The 13,738-nt window shown below is 38.1% G+C and overlaps 1 protein-coding gene across 1 annotated transcript in view; it reads left to right on the top strand.

Moving 5' to 3' along the window:
- The window catches only part of mdga2a (MAM domain containing glycosylphosphatidylinositol anchor 2a), a 232,707-nt gene that overhangs the window by 101,014 nt on the left and 117,955 nt on the right, over positions 1-13,738 (top strand). Inside the window, exon 6 of the mRNA XM_055171404.2 lies at positions 3,656-3,925. Coding sequence (XP_055027379.1) covers positions 3,656-3,925 — 270 coding nt within the window. The remainder of the gene's footprint in view (positions 1-3,655; positions 3,926-13,738) is intronic.

Here is a 13,738-nt window from a genome sequence, read left to right as displayed (position 1 = left end):
CGTGAGTGATTTCTTTGACACATAGCGTGAGTGAAATGCCCGCGCAGCAGTCATCGAGTCTCCGGCCCGATAGCATTTGTCTTAAATAACCACAAAGCTACCCACCAAATGTTCAGAGGTATGTTTAAGTTAAAACTTGCTTGGAAATATGAAGATGCAAACTGTAAAAAAGCCAGGGGACTTATACCACTGTCAATTACTTTTTAAATGGGTCGCCACCAAGAAATTCCTTTTAGTTATTATTTTTCTTACGACAGGCTGTCTTAACAAGTCTGTCTGCAATATTGAAGGATGTGGGGGAGAAGTACAGTAGCCGGGAATCACTGAGGTAACATACAGAGGCACATTTAACATAAACATCCAGCAGAGTATGCTGCGGTTTCAACCAGTAAAAGGCCGGCATAAAACGGGTCGTTTTTTTTCAGCTGTTTAATGTAGGTTTTTCTTTTGTGGTTTTAACAATTAATGAAATGTTGAAGTTTAGTTATATCATGTGTTATGTTATTATTTTTGTGTGAAAATTTGTCTGTATGCATGCATTTGTTAAAGTATAGCCTGAATTAAAATAACGTTATTAACCGGTATTTTTTCTAAGTAAACCGTTTTCGGAACGTAAATGTTCAATGAGGAACGCAAAACCGGAAACGTTAAAATATCGATTCTGCTCGGAGTGAAACGATTGATATTTTTTTTCGTTTTTAAGCCCTGCCTGGAAGTGATGGTAGATAAGGAAATAAGTGCTGTAATGTTTTGCCTAATGGTGCGTTTACACCAACAGCGTTTCAGGCATCAAAATCGCGTCTAACGCGCCTAGTTTGCCGCTTGAACAGTTTCAATGCATTCACATGTGTAGAGCGAAGTAGACGCGTGGAAAAAGCAAGCATTTGACGCGCGTCAGAGGCAAAATCCGCTTCTTGTGGGAGGGGCAAGTGCTCTGCGGTTGTCTGATGTTGATTGGGCATTTATCGAGAGAGTTACCGGTTTGTATTTGGTAACCTTACTATAGGGGGGAAATAAACGGTGCGGGTCGATAAACGTTACGTGACTCAAAAGTGAAATGTCTATAACTTACCAGCTTGCCCGATGTCCTCACTGACACTCTTCCAAGCGAGGTCCTTTTTATTCCTGTCTACTATATAGAAATAAGAACTTGTGTCGTAAAGCTCCAGGTGACTGCTCACGGACAAAACAAGCGTTCCTTCAGGTTGAATGAGTGACTCCGGGCGGGCCTGCCTCCACAGCAGCAAGCAGGCTCCTGATTGGTTAACGCGGTGCGAAATTCCGCCAAAGTTCAAATTTTTAAACTCGGGCGTCAGCCGGCAATTCGCGTCAAACACAAAATGCACAAAAAGCACCATTCGCGCATACTGCGCCAGGCGCTCAATTTGCTCAATTCGCGCCATTCGCGCCATTCACGTGAACTAGATGCACGAATGAGGCGGAAACGCGTCTTATGCGGCTTTCACATAGGATGCGGTGTGCGCAGCGCTATGAAACCCATTCATTTCAATGGCTTGTGCAGCGCGAGGGCGGTTTTGTTGCGCCAAACAAAGTGCGAGCGCAGCGGAGCGCAGCTTGTGCTTACGCCGCGAATCATTTATTGAAAACTCCGCCTACTTTGGTCTGGCCATCAGAGCACAAATCGCTTGGCTGCGGGGAACCCAGCGGCGAGCGCAGCGCACACCGCATCCTATGTGAAAGACGCATTACACGCCGCGCCAGACGCCTCATCCATGCCACGAGACCTCCAGACGCATGTCAACGCGTCTTCACATTGACTTAACATTGAAATCAATCGCGCTTCACGCCTCTACCGCGCTTGGTGTAAAGCAGCATAAAAGCTTTCATGCCCAACACAATCTTATGCCAATTTGTACGATTTTACGAGGTGACTATATGTTCACGACTCATAATTTGTGGGATCGAATGAAGAGCCAGGATATTTATTTAAGCAATATCGCTCGAGTAGGAGTGTGATATAGCTCTATATCATCACGGCTGTGATTAGGCCAGAGGCACGAGGCCGCAGGCCGAGTGCCGGAGGCAATCACAGCCGTGATGATATAGAGCTATATCACACGACTCCGAGAGCGATATTGCTTTTATACAACAGTTCGACGGCACACGTTTGAAAAACGAAAACTAGAAAACAACAACAGAGTTATTTTAAAAGCCTCTTTGTTTGAGAACTACTTCTTCCGCCACGGATTTGAGGGCGGCCAGAATGACAGGTAAAACTTTCGGCTGCTTTGAAGCTCATAACAACTCAATGGACGGAAAAGCCGTTACTTTATATTACCGTTTCTTGGTCACAAAGTGTAGTTTTAAGATTAGTTCAGTCGAGAATGTATATGTATTATATTTAAATCTGCAGTCGATTAGTAAAGATAGCGCCTGTTTGAACGTTTGCTTAGTGAGATTCGGTACGAATGAGAACCAAAGCATGAGCGGACATCAGTGTTCACTCGCCCCGCTGACCACCGCCCTCTCTGGGCTACATCTCTGACGGAGATACCCTGGCTCTTATGTTGGCCTTGTTTGTTTATGATCGTCAAAATGAGATCAAATCAGCAGTATTTGGTGTCATGATCAAACTATTACTTGTTTTTTAATTAATATTTAGTGTCTTTTGTGTTGTTATTGTTTTGTCGCGAGGTAAAAGTTAATAAAACTACTTGTATAACGTTACTATTGCCTTCTCATTTATTCTTAACGTGATACGAGCACTCGATTATTATTATTAAACTTTGTTCTTGTCAGTACTATATAAAACGGTTTTTTATAAGTGTCAGAGAGATGTTTTTCCATGCTGCTTATAAATATACCAGTGTCGATATCTCATAACATGTTTTAATAGTCAGGTCACGATAAAGTAAATGATCAATGTCCACATTTAAAAGCTGCGGTGATTACCTGCAGTTCCACGGTGTTTTCGCGTTCTGATAAGAAATATAGCTCCAGAAAAAAAACGAGTGTTTATATTCCTCTTTCCAAGTGTTAATCGTCCACACGATGTGACAAGACATTTCTCCCATTAACTGTAACGTAACATTCAAGGGCGCTGATCTTTGACGGAATAACTTCAGATTGGGGATTCACAGACTGATTTATGAGCTAGTAAACTAATGAGACAAACAGAGAGTGATTCAAAACAGCGCGTCTGTGTTTTTCCATTCAGAGATGAGCCTGCTTAGGACCTCCATTCACTAGGTGGCGGAATGATACGAAAGGTGAAGCGGTTACAGTGCCGATATCAGCACAATATCGCATAGGTCTTAGCCAATCAAATTCGAGAACCAGAAAGAACTGTTGTATAATATTATATAATTCGCACTGTGCTCGGCTGAAGACAGTAATGTACACCCAAATTATGGGGTATTTTTCATTTTTTGGATGAACTGCTTTGTTAACAAATATGCATGTAAAGTCTACTATCTGGTACTCATTGACTGTTAATGCATAGTGATAATGTATGCATGCATTTACTGTAGGTATGTGCTTTTATTTGATGAATTACCCTATTAGGTCTAAGCAATGCCATCTCTAAAATTCACAGAGCCTTTGCTCTTTTAAAAAAATATACATAATTTATATTTATGAGTCATAATGATGCATCGTCAGTTTCACAGATTAACCCTACTTGTTTTTCACCCAGCTTCTCCAACCATTAAGCTACTTGTGGAAGACCCGATTGTGGCAAACCCCGGGCAGACGGTGACGCTGGTATGCATTATCTCCGGAGGGGAGCCCAACCCAACCCTGACGTGGGTACGAAATGGCGAAGAGCTTCCGAAAAAGAGCGTTCTCAACGGAGGAACCCTCACCATTCCCGCAATCACCATCGAAGAAGCTGGAGTTTATAGCTGCGTGGCCAGTAACAACGTGGGCAATCCTGCAAAGAAATCCACCAACATTGTTGTCAGAGGTGAGAAGCGAGGCTTTTTAGTCATGTTTGAAGTATCACGCTGTGTTGCTGTCAATTTGAAGAGTCATCAGCGGCGGGCACACCCGCTGGTTTATTGTTTGATTGCAGGAAAAAGTTTGCATCGCCGCGAACGGCTGTCAGCATTTTCCAGAGTGCCTATCAGTGCATAATAAATTAATGATTATCATGGAAACAGAAAGACAATACTTGGGGCTAATAAACAATATATGCATGAATGCAGCGTGCAATTATGAATAATGACTGTGATTTGAGGAGTGAACCTTTCCGTTATGCATCTTAAAAATGTTCAAAGTTGTTGTCAAGGGACAAAGATGCTTAAACTGTGAAGACGTTATTCAAAATATAAAATATGCCGACGCCCCCTTCTAATGAAAGGGTTTGACTCTTTCAACTAGATAATCGAGTATACAGCTATGCAATCTTCTTAGACAAACATATTTTTTGTTGTAGAATAGGGCGTACCTTTTCTCTTCTTTCATGACAATGCCTCACTGCACAAAGCAAGGCCCATAAAGTAATGCTTTAATGAGTCCGGTGTGAAAGAAATCATGCACAAAGGCCAGACGTGACATTTTTTCAGATCGCTGAGCCACATCTCCAAACATCAGTCCTGACCTCACAGATGCTATTCTGTCAAATTGGAAACATCCGGTTTGAAGCCTTTTATAAGTCCAAGAAATAATAGGACCCCATAAACAGGGTTCCCATGGGTCCTTGGAATCCTTAAAAGTTTGTGAATCTGTTGGAAAAAAATTCAAAGCCCTGATAAGTTTTTGAAAATATACATACATAGATACAGGTCATTAAAAGTGCTTGAATCTATTTTATGCAAGCTTCCTAGAAAAAAAATCCATATTATTCCATGTGTAGTGGAGGATAATATCATAAAAATTCACGTGCTAAACTGTTCGCAAAATGTGATTATATCTTCTGTATGCAAATGTTGATTCATATCAAAATGCATATCTAAAAGCTTTTTAGCATAGTTGTGTTTGACACATGAAAACGTCTCGGGTTACGTATGTAACTGTTGGTTCCTGTAAAGCCGTCTTTGGCAATATTTCAGATAGCGATATACTTCCTGGCTCCTGCGTCACCGTCTTTGTCGTTAAGTGTCACCATTGGTTGAATCTGAATACACATTGAGACGCACTACCCTTGGAGGCGTCCCCAAAGTGTCACCGAAGTGACGCAGTGCAAGTTCCCTCGAAAGGGAACTGTAACAATATATCTTTAAAGGTAACACGATGTAACCTTGGTCTTACTTGAAATGTGTCCCCACATTTATTCCTTGAATTTGAGGGTATTGGACCTGGAAAGTCCTTGAAATGTCTTTGAATTTGAAGTTAATTAAGGTGCTAAGCTATGCTAAGTGGTAGCGCCAGACCCGGAGATCGGCGTCTGAATGGATTCCAAGAAGGTAAAAATCTAATGTTTAACTCAAAGGGAGCTGGAAAATGAGCATATTTTCAAAAAAAGTGGAGTGACCTTTTAATACACATGTTTTGAAATTGAATGCGTAACCATATATAATGTTTAGTGTTTGAGTATTTGCTTAAAGTGCGCCTATTATGGCCATTTTTACAAGGTGTAATATCAGTCTCATGTGTGCCCAAAATGTGTCTGTGAAGTTTCAGCTCAAAATACCACACAGATCATTTATTATAGCATGTACAAAAAGCCCCTATTTGGGTGGGAGCAAAAAAGCGCTGTTTTCATGTGTGTACTTTTAAATTCAAATGAACTACAGCTCCTCACTCCCTTACCAACCGCAGTGAGCGCTTTTGGTTAAAAATAGATCTGTGAATACAGTCTGTGACATTAGTATATTTAGCCGCATTAGTGCTACAACGCGCTAACAAACACATTTAAAAAAGCGTTTGGGTATAATTAACCAGTCAGTCAGTGGCCATGGGCGGGGCTTGTTTGTGTGACATCACATTAACAAGAAAATGAAAACAGCATGCCAGTAAGACTGCTTTGGTTTAATGTGGATTAAAAAAGTAGTAGAGGGTGAATTTCGTTCATTGTATGGTTCTTGTGTTCACACACTGCCAACACACATTTACGTCCAAACACCTTTAAAAGTGGATTTTGCATAATATGTGCCCTTTAAACGAACACTCAACACTGCTCTTTGTTGTGCTGTCTATGCTATTTTCCAGCCAATATCATTACATAATGAATATATTACATAATGAATTTGCTTGATATTTACATAATACATACGTACATCTAGCAAACAGAACAGAGGTAAATGCAGAGGTGTTGCCTATTCTGGCATCATATGTGTGTGAAGGAGCGTTACGTTCCCCAGTCAGAGCAGCTGTTTACGCGGACTTCACAGTTACTACTTTTCCAGTCTGATCCCCGGTGTGCACAAAAAAGATGTTTGCACATCTGAAAGTCCAGCTTTCAGTGTGAATCCTTTTCTGTCTGTCAACTCACCGGCGCTGGGGAACACGGTGAGATTACGCATTTTCATAAGACAGGCTTTCTGCGTGAAACTGGAGGGTAAGAGGCAAGTCAGATGTCTTGCCAGTGTGGAGGATCATCTTGGTGAAGCAGACAGGAAAGAGGTAATAAGAAAAATATCTGCCATGTGTAGAACAGTCATTACTGTTATGCAGTCTTGTGCCATATTTGTCTGAATATTGTATACACTCCGTTCCAAATTATTGTTTATTTTTCCAATATAGTCAGTACGTTTACAAATTTTATTTTACCCTCAACAATTATATGACAGTGTGGATGTTATTCTATTTAAATGAAATAAATATGTCAAAAGATACTTTAATACTTTGAAAAATATGCAAAATGCTGTTCTAAATTATTATGCTGAATGCACTTTAACCAATTGTATAATGATATAATGGATTATAATGATCCAAAAACAGTCAAATGTGCTGCATGGACAGATTACCCCCCCCCCCCAAAAAAACATTTTAAAATAAATAATGTATTTACACAATTTACATAATAATATATGAGCATATCTTTTACAAGACTTTAACTCTCCCATTCATTAAACTTGTAAGTATACAAGTATAGGTTTTGTCTTTTTTTCATTTAAAGACGCCAGAATTGCGTCCCTAAGTTGATGTTTTGAATTATAATGCTGTCCACCTCACACATCTTTCATATACCGGTAATGATGCACCACAGGCTCTTAAATAGGACTAATAGGATGATGGTGGTCATACCTTGATTTCTTTCTTATTTTATGCCCATATGAATTAAAATAGTCAGTATTATCCTCCATAAAAGTCCATTTATTTCAGAAGACATGATTCCTTTCATATCCCATCGGAAAAAAAAACATATTTTAGAAACTCTACATATCTTCTAGATGTCTTTTTGACCCCCTCAGGGACCCTAAAGGGACCCTACCATCTTACTTCCCAATTTTCCAGTCCAAATCATTACTCTGCCATCTCTCCTTAATGTTTCAGTCCTGTTTGAATATAGTGGCTATTCACCAACAATCCAGAATGGTATCCATCTACATTATTCAGGGTATTATGGCATGTCAATGTATAAAACTGTGTGAAAATAGTCTTCTTGTATTCTGAGCTCACAGCAAATGTTTTAATTTTGCAAGTTTTGGTTTGGGGAGGGGTAGAAATACAGCGCTATGCACTGAAGGATCCTCTATTGATGGGTTCTTGGGATTCCAGACACCAGTAGGTTTAAATGTTTGCTTCTTAACTGTGGCTTTTTTGTGCCTTTTCCTAATTTTTCTTAAAATATATATGTTTTAAAAGCCTTTAGTCATTTCTGGGAATCACTCATGAAACGTATGATAGTTAAATGATTTCTGTTTAGGTCCACCATATAAATATTTATAGGAAATAATTTGCCTTTTTAAGATAATGCAGACTTTTCACTAGTGCTGCACAATTAATCGCAATCGCGATGTCAGCCTGTGCGATTATATGACAGCAAAATGTTGCAATTATATTAAATAAATAAATGTGTGGACTTGTTAAAACAAAATTTCTTATAACAGTTTGATGATTTTCCTTGCTTTTTAAAAAAAAAAAGAAAAACGAACAAAAAGACAGTGCACGTGTGGCATGCACGTGTGTGGTGTGCGTCGTCACTTATACCAGAGCGAAGATGGATGAAGAGGAGGTTGACAGTGATCTGGTAGCTAAAAAAACTCTATGTCTGTTGTATGGCGGTATTTTGGATTTAGGATTACTGACACTGAGCAGTTGCTACATCACGTGGCTATACGAAAACATTTCTAATTTTACAAATACACATTTCAGCTAAACTGTGTGTGGATTTTCCTTAAAACCCATCAAGCTGACTCATGATACCATTTAGTATAATCGTGCATCGCAATATTAGCATCAATAACCGCAATGGGAAAAATTACCCAAATCGTGCAGCCCTACTTTTCACCCATATTGTATGAGAACTTAAACTTGCTTAATAATTTGGAACAGCATATTTTGCACATTTTTCAAAGTATTGAAGTATATTTTGACATTTTTATTTGATTTAAATAGAATAACATCCACACTGTCATATAACTGTTGAGGGTAAAATAAAATTTCTAAACTTACTGACTGTATTGGAAAAATAAACAAAAATGGCATGTGCATAATAATCTGGAACGCAGTGTATAATGGATAAAATTATGATAATACAGTAATTCTTTCAAACATTGAATGAAAAAATTAGAAGTGAAAATCAGGGAATCAATTTGTTCTTAAACTCATTTTTACCTAAGTGAATTTAGTGAATAGTGAACAAGCTGGCACATGCACAAGTTTAGTAATTTGCATAATACCCGCCCAAGCTTCATATAAGGGCTTTCCGCAATCCAAAAAATATATTTATTCATTATCATTAAAGGCGGAGTGCCTGACTTTTGAAAAACACTTTGGAAAAGGGAGTTGGGTCGAGTACCAAAACACACTTGTAGCCAATCAGCAGTAAGGGGCGTGTCTACTAAACAACAGCATTGCCTGGGTTGCGCATGTATGGGGCGGATCTATCAAAAGAAGGTCCAGAACTTCTCATTACATTTACATTCAATTAAATTTAGGCATTGAGCAGACAGTTTTATAAATGTTTTAAAAAATATTGCACGTGTGGTTTAAGTTGTTCTTGCATTTTATTGTACATTTAGAATACATTTTTGTATTAAAGTTTTTGTTGAATTATGATTTGTTTCATGCACAAATCTGTGCATACGCATGCTTATCTTAAGAAATATTCCAAATGTTTCTTTCTCTAATAGATATGTTTTAAACAAAACATATTGTTGTTTCAGATGTCCTTGTTGTTTTGTAAAATACCACTTTTATCTAGCAAAACAACATCTTGAAAAAGATTGGAAACAATTTTCTTTCAAATGAAATGCTATTATCAGGGCAGTACCCTATAAAAGGTCCTAATAATGTACCATTAGGTACAGATATCTATACATTTGGTACCAATATGTATTTTTGAGGTAAAAATATGGACTCTTTGGGTGCAAAGCTATACTTTTTGAAATAATGCAGCCCCAGTGACAGTCGGGGTACATATTTTGACCATTTTTTGCAGCGTAACAGGAATGACCCAGTAATTTCCTCTTCATAATAAAATGCAGTCAGATGCAAAGCTTCAGAATACTTATTTTCAGAAACTTATTTTTAATTGTGCTATTTATAATTATGATTTCAGTTCATAGTAATCATTATGAAGACATATGCATGCTTTCATTGAGCAGATGATCCTCATTATATGCTGTTATGAGACTGAGCTCTGTATGTTTGATGAGCTGTCAGCGTTTCAGTTTTCTTTTCTGTCTTGCTAGTCACATGGATTTGAACTGAAAAATGTAACCTCGATTTTCAACATATAGTAACTGTTCTTGACTTGTGGCTCTTGTATCGCTCTGTGGTTTGCTTATTGTCGCATAATTAATTTATTTAAACCCAAATTATTAGTTAATGTACCAATTTATTTATTTAACTTGAGTAGCCCTGTATTAAGGAAAATAATGTACATTTAGTCATTATCACAACTACATTATGATGTGCGTTATTTTCTATCTTAGATTTAAGATAATGTTTCCAGACACCTGTGCATTTCTAATGCAAAAAAAAAATAAATTAGGATATTAAGTAAAGATCATGTTCCATAAAGATATTTTGTAATTTACCTACTGTAAATATATCAAAACGTATTTATCATTGGTAATATGTCTTGCTAAGGGCTTAATTTAGACATTTCTCAATATTTAGATTTTTTTGCACCCTCAGATTCCAGATTTTTAAATCTTAGCCAAATATTATTCTATCCTAACACACATCAAAGGAAAGCTTATTTATAGCTTTTAAGTGACGTATACATTTTTTATAAAAAAATTGACCTTATAACTTGTTTTTGTGGTCCAGCGGGGGTCATATTTATTATGACTCAACTTGTATACTTAAATGTTCTGAATTCTTTGTATGAATTCAATATTTGGCTTGATGGCTACATCTGGTGGAAATTTGGTGTCAATAGCCCATTTAGAAATCCCCTTACTAATAAAAATGCTGATGTGTCAAATACTTATTTTCCTCGCTGTATGTCTCCTGAAGCAAAACGATACATTTGTGAGGGTCAGTTATTCATATTTCAAGCTTATTTAGTGATCGATATGTCACATTTGAATGTAAACACGTGTACAGATTGAATAAAAATGTGAAATGGCGGAATAGAGTCAGAATATCATTGTTTATCACGAATCATGTCTTGTAATTGCGTGCATTGTTATGTTTTACTATGAATTTAATCTTCTTTTTCATTATGAGACTTTACTCACACATACTGATCATCAAGTGGCTATTTTCAGTCATGATTACATTTCCAGAAAAATTGTTGCAAACACAGAAGATCCAGAGCCACTAAAAGTCACTTTTTAATGCATTGGATGTGCAATTACTTTGCCTGATAGCTTTTTTTGTTTATGAACTTAACGATCCAAAACATTTCTGGTACTTTCAGGGTTTTTCATTGCATTAATTGACTCTAACAGCAACAAAATTTACTTCCCACAATTCTCTTCACCTTGCTGCTTTGTTTGATGAATCACTCTCTTTTCGAAGTGAGCTGCTCATTAGATCATGTGGAAAACATGAATGTTACAATATCATTCCTACAACTTTATGGCTCACTTGTGGCCATCACCGGGGCTTTTTGCCACGTTTCATCGGCTATTTGGGTTTATAAGCTTTTCGTACGGATGGGATCAACACTATTGGATGGAAAATAGAGATGATATAAGCCCATTCTCTAGCTCAATAGATAGAGGACGGTTTTATAATGTATGATTTTCAGAGGCGACGTTACAAGCCTGAGATCCGCGGCTTTCTTGCTGCACAGATGGCAGAATCTCATTTGTTGGGCAAAATAAGCAAGGGATTTGAGAGAAAACGATATTACATGGGAAGTTTGGAAGTTGGGTAATCCCAACACACTTTACTGGCTGCTTGTACAAAGCCCTGTGATAGCAGCTGCACTGGTCGTTTTAAATATGACCTTTTCTCCTGCAATGGGAAAAGCTGATGGGGCGGTGGATGTGGTGAAGGGGTACATTTGTTTTTTCCACTCACTGATTTGGAGAGGTGAAACGGTACCATTCGGTTTCGTTTATGAATGCGTGTATAATAAAAGTACACGTATCTTTATGCACACAGTCAGTACACGAAAATATGAAAGATATCTAAAATTAATTTCAAATTTATTATGTGGATTTAGTACATTTTTATTTATATTGCATTGGAAGATACGCGAGTCAAATTGGGCCTAAAGAAGACATATACACTCCCTGACAAAAGTCTTGTCGCTTATCTATTTTGTATAAACACCTGCTATTAACCTGACTTTTAATTAATCAATTGGTGTTAGAAATAGCTCATATGAAAAGCTAAAACACTCCCAAATAATGTTTAATACACTTAAATGAATTAGTTTCACTGAAAAAAGATTTATAATTTATTCAAGACAGAAAGGTCAAATTTTGGCAATACAAAAGTTTTGTCGCCTATACAGAAATTGAACAAATTTACTGCAAATACAAAAATATGTCAGCAAATTAAGTAGTGGTGCTGTGAGATCCAAATGTAATATCTTGTATGACTTCCATGAGCTTGAAGGACTGCATCCATGCGGTTTGGCAAGGATTCATACAATGTATTGATGAAGTCATCAAGAATAGCAAAGAAAGCAGTCTTGCATGCCTCCCAGAGTTCATCAATATTCCTTGGTTTCGTCTTCCATGCTTCCTCTTTCATCCAACCCCACATATGCTCAATGATGTTCATGTCTGGTGACTGGGCTGGCCAATCCTGGAGCATCTTGATCTTCTTCACCTTGAGGAACTTTGATTTGGAGATGGAGCACCATCCTGCAGCAGAATTTGGCCTCTTTTATGGTTGGGAATATAAGAGGTAGCTAAGATTTCTTGGTATTTTAGACAATTGATGTTGCCTTCCACCCTGCAGATCTCTCGCACAACCCCCATACTGGATGTAACCAGACCACAATTTTCTGCCACCAAACTGTTTTCTGGGTGAATCTTGGATCCATGCGGACTCCAGTAGGTCTCCAGCAATATATGAGGCAACTGTGGTGTAATTTAACAGAAGATTCATCTGAAAAATCAACCTTCTGCTTTTCCAGCGTCCATCCTTTTAGCAGGCTGTGGGCCTTGGCAAATTGCCAAACGTTTTTTAATTTTCTTTTGTTTCGTGCTGGCTTTTGGGCACTGATTCGACCATGGAGGCCATTTCGAGACAAAATCCGACAAACTGTTCTGGTTGACACAAGGACTTCAGGTGACCAGGTCTCATGGAGCTCTGCTGCAGTGGAAAATGGGCTGGCCTTGGATTTTCGAGCCAACAAACGGTCCTCTCGAGCAGTTGTCTTGCGGGGTCTGCCTGACCTGGACTTGTCAAAAAGTCTCCAGTCTCTTCAAATCTTTTTTTATCCTCTGTACTTGATGCTGAGACACATTAAAGGTGTCTGCCACACCAGCAGTGGATCTGGTCTTCAGCCTCTTGATAATCAAAACTTTAGTTTCAGTGTGAATCTTAGGCATGTTTGCAGAGGTCTAGTTGCAGTTGATGTGAAGGTCTAGTGTACTGGGGTTCTTTTTATACACACCTGAGACCTAATTGATTTATTATTAGTCACAGATAAGGCTCATATGACAAGGCGACAACACTTATGTCTTTGCAAAAATTTACTCAATGAGCTTTACCAAACTGTGAATATTAGCATACTTTTTGACAGTTTCGTTTTGCACTAAAACATTATTACAAAAGCTGAGCCATTTCTTGAAAACAAATCTTGATTAGAAATATATTTTAGCGGTAAATTGTACACAAGCGACAAGACTTTTGTCAGAGAGTGTAGGTGCGTATGCAAAATCACACAAAATACAGTTTTTCATTTATCACAGTAGCCGCTGTCTGCAGTCTGCAATAACATTTTTTCTGCCACCGTAAAGTTTAATAAAGGGAATAACAAGATGAAGTGAATAGTATTTGATTGGCCACTTAAACCACATGTATCCTGTGGTGTGAGCATTATATACTCTAAAAGCGCAGAAGGTCATGGCATTCGATCCCAGGAAACACACATACTGATAAAAATCTATACCTTGTAATGCACTGTAAGTCGCTTTTGATTAAACTATCTGCCAAATGCATAAATATCAATTTGCAGTGGCGTGTTTACCATTTTGGGGGCCCTTAGCAAAGTCCAAGAACCAGGGCCCACCATGCCCCAGCATTGCCCAAG

Source organism: Misgurnus anguillicaudatus, chromosome 7 (assembly GCF_027580225.2).
Source record: "Misgurnus anguillicaudatus chromosome 7, ASM2758022v2, whole genome shotgun sequence".
In the NCBI taxonomy this organism is placed as follows: Eukaryota; Metazoa; Chordata; class Actinopteri; order Cypriniformes; family Cobitidae; genus Misgurnus; species Misgurnus anguillicaudatus.
Note: the sequence above shows the minus strand (reverse complement) of the source record. Positions and strands in the feature narration are given on the sequence as shown.